This window comes from Uranotaenia lowii, chromosome 3, assembly GCF_029784155.1.
Source record: "Uranotaenia lowii strain MFRU-FL chromosome 3, ASM2978415v1, whole genome shotgun sequence".
Lineage (NCBI taxonomy): Eukaryota > Metazoa > Arthropoda > Insecta > Diptera > Culicidae > Uranotaenia > Uranotaenia lowii.
The window spans coordinates 37557996-37579543 of NC_073693.1; the positions used below are offsets into that span (position 1 = coordinate 37557996).

Genomic DNA, 21548 nt, shown 5'->3' on the forward strand with positions numbered 1-21548 from the left:
AAAATTGTCAAAATTGTCAAAATTGTCAAAATTGTCAAAATTGTCAAAATTGTCAAAATTGTCAAAATTGTCAAAATTGTCAAAATTGTCAAAATTGTCAAAATTGTCAAAATTGTCAAAATTGTCAAAATTGTCAAAATTGTCAAAATTGTCAAAATTGTCAAAATTGTCAAAATTGTCAAAATTGTCAAAATTGTCAAAATTGTCAAAATTGTCAAAATTGTCAAAATTGTCAAAATTGTCAAAATTGTCAAAATTGTCAAAATTGTCAAAATTGTCAAAATTGTCAAAATTGTCAAAATTGTCAAAATTGTCAAAATTGTCAAAATTGTCAAAATTGTCAAAATTGTCAAAATTGTCAAAATTGTCAAAATTGTCAAAATTGTCAAAATTGTCAAAATTGTCAAAATTGTCAAAATTGTCAAAATTGTCAAAATTGTCAAAATTGTCAAAATTGTCAAAATTGTCAAAATTGTCAAAATTGTCAAAATTGTCAAAATTGTCAAAATTGTCAAAATTGTCAAAATTGTCAAAATTGTCAAAATTGTCAAAATTGTCAAAATTGTCAAAATTGTCAAAATTGGCAAAATTGGCAAAATTGTCAAAATTGTCAAAATTGTCAAAATTGTCAAAATTGTCAAATTTGTCAAAATTGTCAAAATTGTCAAAATTGTCAAAATTGTCAAAATTGTCAAAATTGTCAAAATTGTCAAAATTGTCAAAATTGTCAAAATTGTCAAAATTGTCAAAATTGTCAAAATTGTCAAAATTGTCAAAATTGTCAAAATTGTCAAAATTGTCAAAATTTTCAAAATTGTCAAAATTGTCAAAATTGTCAAAATTGTCAAAATTGTCAAAATTGTCAAAATTGCCAAATTTTCAAAATTGTCAAAATTGTCAAAATTGTCAAAATTGTCAAAATTGTCAAAATTGTCAAAATTGTCAAAATTGTCAAAATTGTCAAAATTGTCAAAATTGTCAAAATTGTCAAAATTGTCAAAATTGTCAAAATTGTCAAAATTGTCAAAATTGTCAAAATTGTCAAAATTGTCAAAATTGTCAAAATTGTCAAAATTGTCAAAATTGTCAAAATTGTCAAAATTGTCAAAATTGTCAAAATTGTCAAAATTGTCAAAATTGTCAAAATTGTCAAAATTGTCAAAATTGTCAAAATTGTCAAAATTGTCAAAATTGTCAAAATTGTCAAAATTGTCAAAATTGTCAAAATTGTCAAAATTGTCAAAATTGTCAAAATTGTCAAAATTGTCAAAATTGTCAAAATTGTCAAAATTGTCAAAATTGTCAAAATTGTCAAAATTGTCAAAATTGTCAAAATTGTCAAAATTGTCAAAATTGTCAAAATTGTCAAAATTGTCAAAATTGTCAAAATTGTCAAAATTGTCAAAATTGTCAAAATTGTCAAAATTGTCAAAATTGTCAAAATTGTCAAAATTGTCAAAATTGTGAAAATTGTCAAAATTGTCAAAATTGTCAAAATTGTCAAAATTGTAAAAATTGTAAAAATTGTAAAAATTGTCAAAATTGTCAAAATTGTAAAAATTGTCAAAATTGTCAAAATTGTCAAAATTGTCAAAATTGTCAAAATTGTCAAAATTGTCAAAATTGTCAAAATTGTCAAAATTGTCAAAATTGTCAAAATTGTCAAAATTGTCAAAATTCTCAAAATTGTCAAAATTGTCAAAATTGTCAAAATTGTCAAAATTGTCAGAATTGTCAGAATTGTCAAAATTGTCAAAATTGTCAGAATGGTCAAAATTGTCAAAATTGTCAAAATTGTCAAAATTGTCAAAATTGTCAAAATTGTCAAAATTGTCAAAATTGTCAAAATTGTCAAAATTGTCAAAATTGTCAAAATTGTCAAAATTGTCAAAATTGTCAAAATTGTCAAAATTGTCAAAATTGTCAAAATTGTCAAAATTGTCAAAATTGTCAAAATTGTCAAAATTGTCAAAATTGTCAAAATTGTCAAAATTGTCAAAATTGTCAAAATTGTCAAAATTGTCAAAATTGTCAAAATTGTCAAAATTGTCAAAATTGTCAAAATTGTCAAAATTGTCAAAATTGTCAAAATTGGCAAAATTGGCAAAATTGTCAAAATTGTCAAAATTGTCAAAATTGTCAAAATTGTCAAATTTGTCAAAATTGTCAAAATTGTCAAAATTGTCAAAATTGTCAAAATTGTCAAAATTGTCAAAATTGTCAAAATTGTCAAAATTGTCAAAATTGTCAAAATTGTCAAAATTGTCAAAATTGTCAAAATTGTCAAAATTGTCAAAATTGTCAAAATTGTCAAAATTGTCAAAATTGTCAAAATTGTCAAAATTGTCAAAATTGTCAAAATTGTCAAAATTGTCAAAATTGTCAAAATTGTCAAAATTGTCAAAATTGTCAAAATTGTCAAAATTGTCAAAATTGTCAAAATTGTCAAAATTGTCAAAATTGTCAAAATTGTCAAAATTGTCAAAATTGTCAAAATTGTCAAAATTGTCAAAATTGTCAAAATTGTCAAAATTGTCAAAATTGTCAAAATTGTCAAAATTGTCAAAATTGTCAAAATTGTCAAAATTGTCAAAATTGTCAAAATTGTCAAAATTGTCAAAATTGTCAAAATTGTCAAAATTGTCAAAATTGCCAAATTTTCAAAATTGTCAAAATTGTCAAAATTGTCAAAATTGTCAAAATTGTCAAAATTGTCAAAATTGTCAAAATTGTCAAAATTGTCAAAATTGTCAAAATTGTCAAAATTGTCAAAATTGTCAAAATTGTCAAAATTGTCAAAATTGTCAAAATTGTCAAAATTGTCAAAATTGTCAAAATTGTCAAAATTGTCAAAATTGTCAAAATTGTCAAAATTGTCAAAATTGTCAAAATTGTCAAAATTGTCAAAATTGTCAAAATTGTCAAAATTGTCAAAATTGTCAAAATTGTCAAAATTGTCAAAATTGTCAAAATTGTCAAAATTGTCAAAATTGTCAAAATTGTCAAAATTGTCAAAATTGTCAAAATTGTCAAAATTGTCAAAATTGTCAAAATTGTCAAAATTGTCAAAATTGTCAAAATTGTCAAAATTGTCAAAATTGTCAAAATTGTCAAAATTGTCAAAATTGTCAAAATTGTCAAAATTGTCAAAATTGTCAAAATTGTCAAAATTGTCAAAATTGTCAAAATTGTCAAAATTTTCAAAATTGTCAAAATTGTCAAAATTGTCAAAATTGTCAAAATTGTCAAAATTGTCAAAATTGTCAAAATTGCCAAATTTTCAAAATTGTCAAAATTGTCAAAATTGTCAAAATTGTCAAAATTGTCAAAATTGTCAAAATTGTCAAAATTGTCAAAATTGTCAAAATTGTCAAAATTGTCAAAATTGTCAAAATTGTCAAAATTGTCAAAATTGTCAAAATTGTCAAAATTGTCAAAATTGTCAAAATTGTCAAAATTGTCAAAATTGTCAAAATTGTCAAAATTGTCAAAATTGTCAAAATTGTCAAAATTGTCAAAATTGTCAAAATTGTCAAAATTGTGAAAATTGTCAAAATTGTCAAAATTGTAAAAATTGTAAAAATTGTCAAAATTGTCAAAATTGTCAAAATTGTCAAAATTGTCAAAATTGTCAAAATTGTCAAAATTGTCAAAATTGTCAAAATTGTCAAAATTGTCAAAATTGTCAAAATTGTCAAAATTGTCAGAATTGTCAAAATTGTCAAAATTGTCAGAATGGTCAAAATTGTCAAAATTGTCAAAATTGTCAAAATTGTCAAAATTGTCAAAATTGTCAAAATTGTCAAAATTGTCAAAATTGTCAAAATTGTAAAAAATTGTCAAAATTGTCAAAATTGTCAAAATTGTCAAAATTGTCAAAATTGTCAAAATTGTCAAAATTGTCAAAATTGTAAAAATTGTCAAAATTGTCAAAATTGTCAAAATTCTCAAAATTGTAAAAAATTGTAAAAATTGTAAAAAATTGTAAAAATTGTCAAAATTGTCAAAATTGTCAAAATTATCAAAATTGTCAAAATTGTCAAAACTATCAAAATTGTCAAAAGCGTTATTTTGGTCATTTTGGTTATTTTGGTCATTTTTGTCAGTTTTGTCATTTTTGTCATTTTTGTCATTTTTTTTCATTTTTGTCATTTTTGTCATTTTTGTCATTTTTGTCATTTTTGTCATTTTTGTCATTTTTGTCATTTTTGTCATTTTTGTCATTTTTGTCATTTTTGTCATTTTTGTCATTTTTGTCATTTTTGTCATTTTTGTCATTTTTGTCATTTTTGTCATTTTTGTCATTTTTGTCATTTTTGTCATTTTTGTCATTTTTGTCATTTTTGTCATTTTTGTCATTTTTGTCGTTGTTGTCATTTTTGTCATTTTTGTCATTTTTGTCATTTTTGTCATTTTTGTCATTTTTGTCATTTTTGTCATTTTTGTCATTTTTGTCATTTTTTTTCATTTTTGTCATTTTTGTCATTTTTGTCATTTTTTGTCATTTTTGTCATTTTTGTCATTTTTGTCATTTTTGTCATTTTGTCATTTTTGTCATTTTGTCATTTTTGTCATTTTTGTCATTTTCGTAACTTCAGTTTTTTTTTGTAATTTTACGCAATTGTTGTAAGTTTTGTAAATTTTATCGCTCTTTTTTTGTTTGTCGTTTCTGTCATTTTTATAATTTCTGGAGTTGTGAAGTGTGACATTTTTTTGTTGTTTTGTTTTGTCTTTGAACAAAAGCATTACATTAATTGAAAAAAAAAAATTAAAAAATATTGAAACAACTTTTTAGTATGAATTTTCAAATATTCCATACTTACTAGTTTCGACACACTCCAGCGGTCCCAATGTAACCCGGCCCTGACTTTCATCGTCCAAAACTCCTCGCTGCTGGAGGAAATACATCTGGGTGATGCCTAAATTCGGGGGTTCCTTGAAGTAACCTTCATCCGATAGCCATCGGTTCAGATTGGCATCGCAGTTGCAGTTCAGCTTTGGTTCCTCGCAGTTTCGACCCACGGCACACGGACAGGTTCCTCTGGAAAACATCGATTAGATAGATTATATTTAGTTCCACGGTTCTAGTCTAGGTCCTCGAGTACCTCTTTACCTCTCCCAGGGAATCGACCGTGTTGTTGTTATTCGAAGATTTGAACCAAGTTGAGGAGTGAAGATCTAGAGGAGCTTTGATACAGTCGTACTTGATGTATTGAGTGCAGTAGAGTGAGTGGGAGATCAGCTCTTGCAACATCTCGGCGCTGAACTCTCGATACTGGATGTTAAAGCTGAAATCTTCGTCGTTGTAGGACCGAACATCCACCTGCGAAGGTAGATTGTGTTCCACCACTGTTTTAGTAGCATTTGCCAAACTTTGAAAGTCACACTTCACCCTAGCCGGTGGAAACACTCCATTTCCATCGATATCAATCGAGTAAACGTCCGATTTGGAGTAGCCCAGAAGAGCCAACTCCTCACAAGTCTTCCGGAACTTGGTGAAGTGACAATTTTTGCCAATGTAGCCAGTTTCCTTACAGTCACAAATGATTCCGTCATCTTTAACAGAACACTTTCCTCCATGTTCACAAGTATTAGGTTTCTTGCATGGATCCACGTATTTGCAGTTATCCAAAGACACATCACCAACGACGCGTTCACTCTTGACCAAAAATCGAGGCTCGATTTCCTGGCCATTGATTCGGAGATCACGTAAGCAACCTACCAGCCCAGAAGCGGCAGCCTTCAGACTGCTTCCGATGATAAGTTTGTCACCCACGTTGAACGAAAGTCCATACATTTGGGTCACGGTATGTCGGAAATCGACGACAAACGTGATCTCACTTCGAACGTAACTCAGCTGGATGGCATGCCACGAAGTGGGATTGTCGATCTTGATGTAGGTGCTGTGGGTGATGTTACTGGTGATATCCGGGCACAGGTCGAAGCTGAGCCGGTCCGTAGCCAAGCGGATCTGAAATAGAAGGTTGGAGGTTAATAACATTAGCTCAATATTTCTATCTGTATAAGAATAATTATAAATACACCATAAAATAACCGTCATTTCAAAAATCGTGTAGTGTTCAACCAAATTTTGGCTGCGTACTGTTGTTTACATCCAAGTGAAGTTAGCGTTGTCATTTTTTGTCGTTCCGAGCAACGAGGCCGGATCGGACTTTTTCCAAAATTTGTAGCAAAAATCCAGGCAAGTACAGATAAATCCGAGCAATCTGGCAAGCTCTATACCTATATACAGTGAGTGACAAAAGTGAGTGAGCAATTTTTCCCATAATTATGCTTATTAGCCTTATAAAATTGATGTTTTATTAAATAATCTGCGCTGACTGTTCCTGCGTCCACGTGTCGGGAATTTTGTCAGCTTCACGTATGTGTTTCTGACATTCCGCAAAGGACTGTGCTTTGTAAACAATCAACAAGGCAGCCGATAGAAGGGAAAAATTGTACACAGTTATTTGGAAAATCCATTGTGGTCTGCATGTAGGCTAACTAAGCAGCTGAAATTGCCCAGAAATACCGTATGGCGCGTTATCAAACGGTATAAGGAAACATTGACGACGATTCGGAAGCCTCAAGCCAATCGTCGGAGAGAAACTGTCGACCGGAAACTGCGTGGTAAGATTTTGAAGACGACTAAGAAGAATTTCAATGTGCCGGACCGTGATTTGGCAAGAAAATCCAGTGCTGCCCATAGTATTGTGAGGAGAATTCGACTCCGGGAAGGAATCAAGTCGTATCGAGCTAGCAAACATCCAAATCGGACCATAAAACAGAATAGTGCGGCCAAAATTCGTGCTCGGAAGCTATATGATCAGATGCTGACCAAGTTCGACGGGTGTCTTCTGATGGACGATGAAACCCATGCCAAGGCTGACTTCGGGCAAATCCCAGGTAAAAAATTTTACTTGGCAACGGCTCGGGGGATGTTCCAGCAAATTTAAATTTATTTTTACCCACAAATTTGATCGAAAATGTATGATTTGGCAGGAAAGTTTTCGTTTCAAATAAGAAAATGACGTCGGAACTATACAAAAAAAAAGTGTCTCCAAAAACGCTTTTTGCCGTTCATTCGATCCCACGACTACCCCGTAATGTTTTGACCAGATTTTGCAAGCTGTCATTACAACCAAGTCGTTCAAGAATGGTATACAGAGAAAGGGGTCTAGTTTGTTCTGAAAAACCTTAACCCACCGCGATGCCCCCAGTTCCGCCCTATTGAGAAATACTGAACAATTATGAAGAGAAGAATCAAGGCAAAGGAAAAGGTTGTCAAAGACATAAATTATATGAAGACCTGGTGAAATAAGTAGCTTAAACGATGGACGGAGAAGTTGTTTGTTTGTTTGTTCATTGGTTTATTTATTACAGTAGCGTAAGGTCTTTACCTTTTTAACTACTAAATACGGTTTTCTAATTTTGATTTCTCCATTTCTTAAATTTACTATCTTTTTCCTCTACAAATTAATATCTATTATTCCAAAAATGTAGGCATTCCCTCTTAAAAATTGCTTCTGATGTTTGACGCTTTAAGTCGCTTGGTAATCTATTCCAGTTAACCACGCATCTGACAAAAAAGGAGTTAGCAAAAAGGGTTGTACAATTTTCTGGAACTACTAGGTTTTAACGCAGGCGCCCTTACAGCTGGGAAACTTTGTCTTACAATGTTGGAGGATAGCGGGTTCTTATGATTTTGTGCAGTGTCCGTTCCTGGATCGGAAAGCATACAGTTGCTGAAGAGAGCATCCTATGAGGTTTTTGTGCAGATGATTAACCGAGTCGAAGCGGTTCAGCCCGTAAACATAGCGTACGCAGCAGTTTAATGCAATTCGCAGACGAATCATGGCAGCTGAACTCGGTTTAAGGAAAAGTACATCAGCAAATATGACATGTGGAAGAATCAGAGCCTTGAAAAGGTTTAGTTTGGTGGTTGTTGGCACAAGATACGTCGTTGAATATAGCGTACGCAAGCCACCATAGATTTTTCCACATTGTTGGGCAACCAGACGATTCTAGTGCATGTCGTTTTGAAACACATAGCCTAGATTGTTGACACTGTCTTCCCAAGAAATCGTTTCTCCTTCCATTAACAGGTTGTCAATCACAGTGTTGTTGTCTAAGCGTCGTTTCGAAATCAGCATAGCTTTGCTCTTGCTCTGATTGATCAAGAGACCATTTCTGTTACACCATACGGCAATTCTTTCCAGATCTTGATTCATCAAATGAACTACAGCATTAGTAGGTTCACCGGTTGCATTGAAGTATAATTGGACATCATCTGCAAACATCTGGATTGAGCAAGGCTTTAGCACGTTTGGAAGGTCATTGATGAAACAACAGAAGAGGATAGGTCCAAGAACTGATCCTTGAGGCACACCTGAGTTCACTGCTACTGGTTGAGCATTTGTCATTGAACTAGTCGGTTTGCGTCCTACCGTGCAAATACGATGAAATTAAACTTACTGCATCAGAACCAAAGTTGTAACGTCTCGCCAGTTTCTCACAAATTTTATAGTGTGCCACGATGTCGAAAGCTTTTGTGAAATCGAGTAGCACCAAGATACCGGTACCTTTCCTATCTCAAACCGTCAGCAGATCGTGTTGAACGCGAAAAATAGCGCTTTTGTAGCTGTGACCTCTGCAGAAACCAGCTTGATAGGCTGAGAAAAGTTGATTTTGTTCAAAATGATTAATCATTTGTTGCTGAAGAATCTTCTCAAAAGCTTTCGAGAGGCTGCAGAGAAGACTTATGGGCCGCACGCAGGTTGGTAATTGCATCTGTTTGAGGTTTTTTTTCGCAAAGGTATGATTTTAGCTTGCTTTCAATCGCTAGGAAACAACGATGTAGTGATGAATTTGTTAAATATGTACGTGAGTTGTGGTAGGATTATCGGAAGAACAATCTTAAGAAAATTAAGCGGTATGCCATCTAATCCAGTTGCGTTGGATTTCACGTTCCAAACGGCGTTAACGACCTCCCACCATTTCACCGGATGAAAGCCGAAAGCATAGGAATTTTCTGTCGATGGTACATACATCCTGTTGCAGTCATTACCAGTTTGACGAGATAAGAACATGCGATTAACATCATCAGGATCGTAATCACATTGGTGCGATGATTTTTCCTAGCCAATACCCAGATATCGCACTTTGCTCCAAAGTTCAGTCAGATTGATATGATTTCCGAGGTGATTTTCCATGTACTGCTTTTTGGCTCTAGAAATGATCGTATTAACTCGATTTCGAAGGGTTTTGAATATTTGTCGTTTTGCATCTTTAGATTCGATTTTACTCAGTCTTTATAAGCAAGATCCCTTTCTAACATAGCCTTTCGAATGTCAGAATTAAATCACCTATTGGATTTCTTCCGTTTTTTACATCGTCGTAGCGGATTACAAGTGTCGTGAACACCCTTCAAGTTGATATTAAAGAACTTCAGAAGGTCGTCAGATTGTTCAATTCCATAAAATTCTTCCCAAGGTTCTGACCGTAAAGAGCTTTCAAGCAGCTGCACGTTGAAATTTACGTAATTGCGATACACGGAAGTACATGGCATCTTAATGACATCGCAATCCAAAGAAGCATAAATCAAGTCATGCTACGATAGTACTAGGAACGCTACTTGTCCAAATTTCAACGTTTTAAAATCTCTGCTGGTAAAAATTAAGTCGAGCTGTGAACATCTTTGACTGGTGAAAATCATTCGTTCATGTCCAACTGATAGCAAAGACAAATTTGCGATATCATTTTTAAGCTGCTCACGTTTACGGTTTTCACGCAATAGATCAGTGTTAAAATCGCCGATTAGGAGTATGTTTTCATATCTCAATGCAAACTCTGACAGTTTTTACGTTAAAAACGAACATTCTAATGCCAGAATTCAGTTTTGTCTTCGAATTTCTCGAAATAATAGTGTTGTAAATTTTCTTGCAGTTGAGATAATTTCGAGAATAGACAACAACACCGCCACCACGTTGATACACATGATCATTTCGCATCACAGTAAAACCATCAATCGCAATTTGGCGGTTACTGTTTTTGTTAGACAGCCAATATTCGGTAAAGCAGGTCACCTCTACTTTAGATTCGATCAGGGTTTGTCGCAATTCGTCCAGCTTATTTACTAGTATTTCGTGCACAAAAACTTTGCACATTGACATGGTAAGCATTAAACTTTCCGGGCAGAAGCGCTGCATTAGGAATAATATCAGGGATGTTCGTCAGAGTGTGGTTACATTATGGAAGCATATTAGATGTTAAATGGGAAGCAATTTTTAGAGGGATGAGGAATATTCAAGGGTCTAAATTCATTTTATAAACATAATCCAAAAATTTCACACGTGTACAATAACAATCAATGAAAATAAAACTTTAAAGTGGATCGATTTTAAATCATAGGACATTATTAAAACTTAGCTAGGTCTCCTTCAGTTCGCATAACTACTGCAGGTCTATGAGCTCTTTGTCTCACGTAGACTACCTTTGTTAAAACGGACGTCAACTTTCCAGCTTTTTTCCGTTGCAGCGTCGCAGCTTTCAGTTTCCTCGCTGAGATGGGCAAGTTTTCGTTGATGTATACCTACTCGTCGATCCGACGCGAAGCCAAGATGATTCAGTCTCAGGTCACAATTCCGTAGATACACAGCATAAAAATCGATTCTCACGTGTTTTTGGGCAAACTCCACCATAACAAGACTCTCATCGCCGTCTTTAAACGATCGAGGTTTGATACGTTGAATATCCACTGAAAGTACAGAGCCCTGCGCGTACCCAAGCTGGCAACAGATCCGCCTAAAGTACACTTCTAGGTTTTCGTCAGTGATGAAAGGAATACCATTTAAAATGAGCTAATCCCTTTTTTTTTTAAAATTGCCAATCGAGTGATGAATAGTGCCGACTTCTTCATCCAGCGAGCTAAGAGTAGATTCGTTATCCCGGAAACTCGTCGAGCATTCAGCTTTTAGTGAGAGAATTTCCTTAGAAACAACCTCCAGTTTCCCGTCTAGTTGATTTCACATCCTCAATTTTGTAGTTGATATCGTTCCTCAAGTCATCAATCATGTTGTTCGTGATACTTAATTGGTTCATTAGCTTCAACACAGCATTCTCTAGGGTGAGAGAGGAGGACTTTTCAGTCATCTCGCAATCTGCTCGCAAGCGTTTGTTTGTTTTGGTGTTGACCACGGCGTCGGGTTAGCTCACGGGGCGTCTTGGAGATCCGAGTTGACACTCGGTGGAGTTCTCTGGAGGTTTGACATAGCGATGAGTTCCAGAGATAGCACCAATACAACTCGAAGAGAACTGTAGATCGAATACACTTCTGTTGAACAATTTGAATGTAGCCAGCGAAGAATAGCGAGAATTTTAATTTCGGTCATCTTCCTCGGGATCACGGTTTGGAACTAGAAAACACTTGACGATCGAAAATATTGCCTGAACTTCGGGTATACTTGCGGGGAAACTCGGGTAAACATCCCGCACACTAAAACACTATATCTCAAACAGTTTTTACGATACATCAACGGCTTCAGAAAAAGTGACTGTCTCTGTAAACGTAGCTATTATATTGAACTTTAGATCAATAAAGATAAGAACGAAACGTAAACGTTCATGTGGAAAAGTGACGGTATCTGGTACGGTGGATAAATAATATGAACGATTTACTTCAATATTTCAATAATGTAAAAATGATCTCGAACCGTTACCCATAGCGTCCATGACTTCGTCAAAAATTGGCTGAAACAAGGATCAGAGCTGCCAGATGACTTAGCAAAAAATCAGCATACATTTTTGAAAATATCTATATATAAATCATTTTCATTAAATTTAGAATATTAATAACATTCCAGTTAAAAACGGTCCAATGAATCCAAATTTCAAGTTTTCTTTAGAAATCCTGCAAATTTTTTTTTATTTGGTTCAGCTGACTAAAAAACATACCTTTGTTGGCCTGCAGTTTACATCTAAAATACCACTGATATCATATGTGTCAAAGATTATCATCGGTGACACTATTTTATAATTGATTTTTTTTTCATGTCCATCATTAAAATATAAATTCAGCAATAATTTAAATATTTTTATGAAAACCAGGACATTTTACAGACCATTTTTAAAAAATCAGCACAACTCAAACATTTTTGAAAAATCAGGACGGTTTCTCAAAATCAGAACAAATTCTGAAAAATCAGGACACCTGGCACCTCTGACCGAAACGCGAGTCAAGAAACAAGATAACTTTAAGAAGAAGAATAATGAAAAATTTTCTTCATCCGAACCAGACGCTTTTCTTCCAAAATTTTGGACTTCTTCCGAATCTATTTGGAAGTGCAGCATAACGGACCATAAAATCAAGGTAAGATAGGGCAATTAATATTATTCAATAACTGAGCATTAACCATTTCTTTTTCCACAGCTACGAAAAAAGTCAGATGACGAAACATTCAAGTCAACTCCAGCATCTTTGAAGAGAATTAAAGTGCTTCTAGCCGAACTACCATCCCTTGCCGATCCCTCCGAGCACCATGCGGATGTCGGAGTTTGTTCCGGAAACTCTGAACGGCATTTCGTTATGGATTCCATCAAGAAAGGCAATAAAATGCTCATAAAATGTAAGTTAATTTGCAATAAAATTTATAATATTTTGAAGTGAAAATTTGAATTTAATTAAAAAATAATCAGAAATTTCCATTGAACTGTCAACATATTATGTATGTGTGCGTGTTGCATTCACAAACGTTTCCATAAATCATTTGCTTAGCGTTGCAAGAATGTAATGTAGAATCTTTACAAAACTTTTACCTAAAAAGTTAAGCTACCAGGTTCCTGTAATAAAACTGTAACAATTACCGTTTCATCCTCAGAAAACGTTTTCTCAAACAATTATTGAACCTTTAGCAAACTGTTTGTAGAACAGTCCTCCCATACAACGGCTTTAACAGTTTTAAACAGTTACATAACCTAACCACATATTTAAAATACAATCAATTCAGAATTGACGATTCAAGCTATGGATTTTACAATTCGTAAAATCGTTTGCCGAACGTTATTTTACGCTTAATAAAACCGTCGTTTGACTTTTTAAGCAATCGTTTGGTTACAATCCACATTTATGCGGGATCACTTAAAAGTTTTACTTTGCACATCGTTTAGTAGTACATCTTATTCGACCAGAGTTACCGGAAAAGTGAAGTGCGCCGCCTAATGAGCCTTGTTACAGGAAAAATTCAAGAATTCCTTCGAAACCGTGACGAATGATTTTTTCTCATTTTTTTTTTTTTCTTAAAAGTATGAAAAAACGCTACATTTGTATAAAAAAAGATCTTGATTTCAATCATAAGTAACTCTAATACAGGCAATTGTTTTTGTTCCAATGCTAAAGTCTCTTTCACATAATATTTGGTAGGATAAAATAGATCATTTCGCCGCAAAGAAATAACGTACGACTAAAGTAAAAATGTCATTTTATAGGGTTTTTATTGCACTTTAAGGAAAAAAATGCATAAAAATCATTCGTCAGCTTTTCGGATGAATTATTGAACTTTTTTGTGATACCACCCATAATTTTCTGCACAGTTTTGCTGGTAACCTCATTCGCCATCTTGTTCCATCACTTTTCCATTTGAGCGGTTTTTTATGGTTCTGCCACATTTCTTCAGTTTGCCCTTAACTATTGCCCAATATTTGTCGATGGAACGAAAATCCGTACAGTTTGGTGGATTGATACTTTTTTCAATAAAATCGATCTTCCCGCATAGCAAAATACTGTACACTGAATCTTCCGAATTATTCCATTCTGATTACATTAATAGTAGCTTTTCATATTGCGTCTTGACTTGATGTGCCTTTGCTAAAACAGATAAAATATTATTTCCGAAAGATATGATTTATATTCTTAGAAACAAAATGATAATTTTTGCAACGCAATAAAAAGATTAAGAATTTTTTTCTGAAAGATACAGTAAATGGTCATCATAATAAATTGAATATTTTTGCAACACGGCAATTTTCAAACCAATTTTCTGCTGTCACGTAAACATGGCCGAGTGCTGCAAAAATATTTCCCGGCTTAGTTTTGGCCAATTTGAAAAGAGTCAGAGCTCGAAGGAGTCGGAACGCTAGGCGACGGATCAGCCCTCTTGGTGATGGTGATGGTGAATTCTTATTCACTTGTAATAATTCATGGTTAGTGAAAAAAAATATTTTCTTCCAGGTGCTGCAAGGCGAGGATGAGGAAAGGTTGCGGGCTTTTGGTTGCGCGAATTGAAAACGGCAGGAGCGCAGTTCTAAAGAAAACGATCATGAAACGGAAACGTTGCAGTAAGTTCCAGTCCAGTTCCATAACGGTGGAATGGTCGGTTGTGATCAATATAGATAGCCCCAACACTTCCGTTGTATCTCCGCCTCCATCTCAGCAGCTCAGGAACGGAAGCAGTGGTTCAGTGGAACAGCCAATAAACAGCATATTGTATAAAGTGTAATTGTATGACGTTCTTCATAAGTTGGACTTAAATGTTAAATAAACAATTATAGAAAAACAAATTTTTATTTTATTTTTCTTATAAATACATTAATTAATAATAAAAGATACACTGTATCATCCGCATTTTATGGGTGGATCATTAACAAAAGATAACACGTACGATCCAGGCGGTTCGTTGTATTTGAATCGTTGTTAAATCGTAACTCTACTTAACAACCCGTTCCCTTTATCGTAAAGTGTGTCCAAACGAAACCCAAAACGATTCATATAATCTTTCTTTAATAATCTGGTTACTATTAGGGTAATCTTTCGGGTGTCTCGGGAAAAAGATTACAGGAACGGTTACTTTATGATACTGATTCATGCGGGTTGTTCTCCTTATACCACTTAACGACATCCTGGCTGTAGTGGCAGCTTTTCAGGTCCGGCCAGAACTTCACCGGACCTTTGTGGGACCGAATGAATGGCTAAACCCTCTTCTGGAGACATTCTTCTTTGTAAACATTTCCATTCATTGTGTCCCCAGTGATGAAAATCTTAGTCTTCTTCCCACAACTACAGATCCCTTGCCAAATCATCAAATTACGAGCAAATTTATCTGCGAAAACAAACTTTAATCTACCCGCAACATTCCCTTTACGCTTCACAAGGTAAAATTTGTTACCGGGTATTTGTCCAAAATCCATTTTGACGTAAGCTTCGTCGTCCATCAAAATGCATCCGTTGTACTTGGTCAACACTTTCTCGTACAATTCCTTGCCCTGGTTTTGGCAACCAGGTTTTGTTTCAGCGTCCTGTTGGGGTGTTTGCTTGCATGATACGACCGCAAGCCTTCTCGCAAACAAATTCGTCGAGCTGTACTGTGGTTCGTTCTGAACTTTTTCGCCAAATCACGCAAGGAGATTCCAGGATTATTGTGAACTGATCGAATTACCTTTGCTCGCAGCTTCCGGTCATATGTTCCATTTTTACGCCTGGTTTGTTTTTCTCGATCCACCGTAAGGGTATACCGGTAACGTTGCAGCACCCAATTTACAGTCGATTTTGGATATTTCAGGAATTTCGCGATCTTTACCCCTGACCGCGTCGGTTTATCTACGTGAGTGTGCAGAATATTCTCTCGCCTTTCGCGTTCCATCGTCGATAACTTTTGACTGACTATTTCAATCTTGATGAAATTTTCACCTCTCAGTAAATAAACCATCCGGATCAAAACACTGTCAATAGATTCGCGATGTGACAACTAGGGGCGCTGCAGTAAATGAAAAGATGCGACCAGATTCTATGTAAAATAGACTTCATCTGAAGCAATCTTTAGATATTCCAAGACTTTGCAATATGTAGCGCTGGATAGATGAAGCGATAGATAAAAACATGGTTATTATGATAGATTTGGTCGACATACACACTTCGAGATAAACTTTAATCTAAATATTGTTATATCACGTATCACGCTCGCTCGAATACCTCACTATTCCATCAAATTTAAGCAGCCTTAAACATACTCGTTAAACGATACTCGAACCTACATACTGCTAGCTAGGATACCCGTCACATAAAATCTGTGTGGTGCCATCAGCAATCACGTTTCTGGTTTACACCAAACATCCCCCGAGTCTGGCAAACCATCTGTCAATAGCAAACACACAGCCAACGCAAACACATACATACACACACGTGGTTGTACGCATATTACGTGTCATTGTAACCCGCAAAGCTACGGTGCTGCCGCCTGCCGGGGCCGACCTTCGACGGAGATATTTAATTCCCATGGTGATGATGCTCATATTTTGTTCGGATAGAAACGAACGATATGATAGCTGACCGATAGGGACCGTATTTGTAACATTCTTACAGTAGCTACTTCGCCCACCCATTTCCTCGTTAAATTGAGAGGAAGGGAGCATTATGGTTCATTGTAAACCGAAACGTGGCTCTACGGTCAGTTTCAAATATGTGCCATTGTCAGGCAGGAGGAAGCTTGTCAACCGGAATCGTGTTCTACCTAACCCATTCTAATCCTACTTTTTCAACCGAATACTGTTTCGGAAGTGAGCAACCGAGTAGCAAGAAAGTTCCGGTGTGAGCTTTCAACATCTATTGAATTATCAAATCGAGTGTGGACTTGCTTGTTTAAAAGTTTTGAGACAATTTTTCGAATACAATTCGAACAATCTTCCTACATATTGTTGCAAAAAATTGTCATCTTAAATTTTCAAATCGATACCAAAGTTCGGATCCTTTACCCTTTCCCAACTGCGGAAACAGTAAACTTATGAGTAACTGCCGCATTGGATGGTCTCGAATCGGTAACTTGTTCTTGTCCTTTTCCCAAGCCAAGAACGATGACGAGAAGAGGGCTCGTTCCGAGAAAAGTTCCAGAAATCTGATGACAAATCCTCACAAGAGTTGCACCCCCGATAGAAGGTATAGTAAAGTAAGTGGGTCTAGCGCACAAAATGCTCTTATCATGTTTTTAATATTTTATTACAAACGTCCTGGGTGGGCGGTCGGATGGTTGACGCAAAATGTCTCCGAATGCCACCCATTGACCGATAGAAACCACAGGAACGGTTCTGTTTTTAACAAGACCTTTTCTGCCGGAATGCTTACCGGAAATGTCGCACAACTCTTTGTACGAGACAAGAGGAAAATCTGCTCTTCAGTTCTAGGACCCGAAATTATTTCTGTTCTACCTTTCGGAAAGTGTGTCCTTTATGTTGACAGCTTGGACGAAATGAAAATGAAAAACAATTGAGCGGCCACATTTCGGTGAAAAAATCAAAATAAAATGAATCTTCTCTTCTCACTCTACAACAGGTAGAGTATTTTTTTAAATAAAAATACAAACTGTTAAAACTTTTACTTCTGATCTTCCCAATATAGGAGAAAAAAAAACCAATTGGTTTGAAATTTGTTTTCATAGTAGATATCATAAAATAATCACTCCAAAAGACACATGACAATGAAATTTTTATGAAATTTTAAAGATTTTACAAAAATAACAATAATGACTAAATTGACAAAATGTCAAAGATGACAAATAATACTAAGTTTATATAATACTGAAAATGGACCAAATAGAATATATTAACACAATTCTCAAAAATGACAAAATCTAAAAATTTGACAACTACAAAATTGACATAATGGACAAATGACAAAAATGATAAAAATGACAAAAATGACAAAAATGACAAAAATGACAAAAATGACAAAAATGACAAAAATGACAAAAATGACAAAAATGACAAAAATGACAAAAATGACAAAAATGATAAAAATGACAAAAATGACAAAAATGACAAAAATGACAAAAATGACAAAAATGACAAAAATGACAAAAATGACAAAAATGACAAAAATGACAAAAATGACAAAAATGACAAAAATGACAAAAATGACAAAAATGACAAAAATGACAAAAATGACAAAAATGACAAAAATGACAAAAATGACAAAAATGACAAAAATGACAAAAATGACAAAAATGACAAAAATGACAAAAATGACAAAAATGACAAAAATGACAAAAATGACAAAAATGACAAAAATGACAAAAATGACAAAAATGACAAAAATGACAAAAATGACAAAAATGACAAAAATGACAAAAATGACAAAAATGACAAAAATGACAAAAATGACAAAAATGACAAAAATGACAAAAATGACAAAAATGACAAAAATGACAAAAATGACAAAAATGACAAAAATGACAAAAATGACAAAAATGACAAAAATGACAAAAATGACAAAAATGACAAAAATGACAAAAATGACAAAAATGACAAAAATGACAAAAATGACAAAAATGACAAAAATGACAAAAATGACAAAAATGAAAAAAATGACAAAAATGACAAAAATGACAAAAATGACAAAAATGACAAAAATGACAAAAATGACAAAAATGACAAAAATGACAAAAATGACAAAAATGACAAAAATGACAAAAATGACAAAAATGACAAAAATGACAAAAATGACAAAAATGACAAAAATGACAAAAATGACAAAAATGACAAAAATGACAAAAATGACAAAAATGACAAAAATGACAAAAATGACAAAAATGACAAAAATGACAAAAATGACAAAAATGACAAAAATGACAAAAATGACAAAAATGACAAAAATGACAGAAATGACAAAAATGACAAAAATGACAAAAATGACAAAAATGACAAAAATGACAAAAATGACAAAAATGACAAAAATGACAAAAATGACAAAAAATGACAAAAATTACAAAAATGACAAAATTTACAAAAGCGACAAAAATGACAAAAATGACAAAAATGACAAAAATGACAAAAATGACAAAAATGACAAAAATGACAAAAATGACAAAAATGACAAAAATGACAAAAATGACAAAAATGACAAAAATGACAAAAATGACAAAAATGACAAAAATGACAAAAATGACAAAAATGACAAAAATGTCAAAAATGTCAAAAATGTCAAAAATGTCAAAAATGACAAAAATGACAAAAATAACAAAAATGACAAGAAATGACAAAAATGACAAAAATGACAAAAATGACAAAAATGACAAAAATGACAAAAATGACAAAATTTACAAAATTTACAAAAGCGACAAAAATGACAAAAATGACAAAAATGACAAAAATGACAAAAATGAGAAAAATGACAAAAATGACAAAAATGACAAAAATGACAAAAATGACAAAAATGACAAAAATGACAAAAATGACAAAAATGACAAAAATGACAAAAATGACAAAAATGACAAAAATGACAAAAATGACAAAAATGACAAAAATGACAAAAATGACAAAAATGACAAAAATGACAAAAATGACAAAAATGACAAAAATGACAAAAATGACAAAAATGACAAAAATGACAAAAATGACAAAAATGACAAAAATGACAAAAATGACAAAAATGACAAAAATGACAAAAATGACAAAAATGACAAAAATGACAAAAATGACAAAAATGACAAAAATGACAAAAATGACAAAAATGACAAAAATGACAAAAATGACAAAAATGACAAAAATGACAAAAATGACAAAAATGACAAAAATGACAAAAATGACATAAATGACAAAAATAACAAAAATAACAAAAATGACAAAAATGACAAAAATGAAAAAAAAAATGAAAAAAAAAATGACAAAAATGACAAAAATGTCAAAAATGTCAAAAATGTCAAAAATGACAAAAATGACAAAAAATGATAATTTTGACCATTTCGACCATTTTGACAATTTTGACAATTTCGACAATTTTGACAATTTTGACAATTTTGACAATTTTGACAATTTTGACAATTTTGACAATTTTGACAATTTTGACAATTTTGACAATTTTGAAAATTTTGACAATTTTGAAAATTTTGACAATTTTGACAATTTTGACAATTTTGAATATTTTGACAATTTTGACAATTTTGACAATTTTGACAATTTTGACAATTTTGACAATTTTGACAATTTTGACAATTTTGACAATTTTGATAATTTTGACAATTTTGACAATTTTGACAATTTTGACAATTTTGACAATTTTGACAATTTTGACAATTTTGACAATTTTGACAATTTTGACAATTTTGACAATTTTGACAATTTTGACAATTTTGACAATTTTGACAATTTTGACAATTTTGACAATTTTGACAATTTTGACAATTTTGACAATTTTGACAATTTTGACAATTTTGACAATTTTGACAATTTTGACAATTTTGACAATTTTGACAATTTTGACAATTTTGACAATTTTGACAATTTTGACAATTTTGACAATTTTGACAATTTTGACAATTTTGACAATTTTGACAATTTTGACAATTTTGACAATTTTGACAATTTTGACAATTTTGACAATTTTGACAATTTTGACAATTTTGACAATTTTGACAATTTTGACAATTTTGACAATTTTGACAATTTTGACAATTTTGACAATTTTGACAATTTTGACAATTTTGACAATTTTGACAATTTTGACAATTTTGACAATTTTGACAATTTTGACAATTTTGACAATTTTGACAATTTTGACAATTTTGACAATTTTGACAATTTTGACAATTTTGACAATTTTGACAATTTTGACAATTTTGACAATTTTGACAATTTTGACAATTTTGACAATTTTGACAATTTTTACAATTTTGGCAATTTTGACAATTTTGACAATTTTGACAATTTTGACAATTTTGACAATTTTGACAATTTTGACAATTTTGACAATTTTGACAATTTTGACAATTTTGACAATTTTGACAATTTTGACAATTTTGACAATTTTGACAATTTTGACAATTTTGACAATTTTGACAATTTTGACAATTTTGACAATTTTGACAATTTTGACAATTTTGACAATTTTGACAATTTTGACAATTTTGACAATTTTGACAATTTTGACAATTTTGACAATTTTGACAATTTTGACAATTTTGACCATTTCGACAATTTTGACAATTTTGACAATTTTGACAATTTTGACAATTTTGACAATTTTGACAATTTTGACAATTTTGACAATTTTGACAATTTTGACAATTTTGACAATTTTGACAATTTTGACAATTTTGACAATTTTGACAATTTTGACAATTTTGACAATTTTGACAATTTTGACAATTTTGACAATTTTGACAATTTTGACAATTTTGACAATTTTGACAATTTTGACAATTTTGACAATTTTGACAATTTTGACAATTTTGACAATTTTGACAATTTTGACAATTTTGACAATTTTGACAATTTTGACAATTTTGACAATTTTGACAATTTTGACAATTTTGACAATTTTGACAATTTTGACAATTTTGACAATTTTGACAATTTTGACAATTTTGACAATTTTGACAATTTTGACAATTTTGACAATTTTGACAATTTTGACAATTTTGACAATTTTGACAATTTTGACAATTTTGACAATTTTGACAATTTTGACAATTTTGACAATTTTGACAATTTTGACAATTTTGACAATTTTGACAATTTTGACAATTTTGACAATTTTGACAATTTTGACAATTTTGACAATTTTGACAATT

The 21548-nt window shown here is 32.3% G+C and overlaps 1 protein-coding gene across 5 annotated transcripts in view; it reads right to left on the reverse strand.

Moving 5' to 3' along the window:
- Window positions 1-21548, reverse strand: part of LOC129758775 (axotactin) — a 236653-nt gene that overhangs the window by 31155 nt on the left and 183950 nt on the right. For all 5 annotated transcript variants that reach the window (XM_055756393.1, XM_055756392.1, XM_055756395.1 and 2 more), the window contains 2 exons: window positions 5106-5971; window positions 4824-5041 (listed from right to left, as the gene is read on the reverse strand). In XM_055756393.1, coding sequence (XP_055612368.1) covers window positions 4824-5041; window positions 5106-5971 — 1084 coding nt within the window. The remainder of the gene's footprint in view (window positions 1-4823; window positions 5042-5105; window positions 5972-21548) is intronic.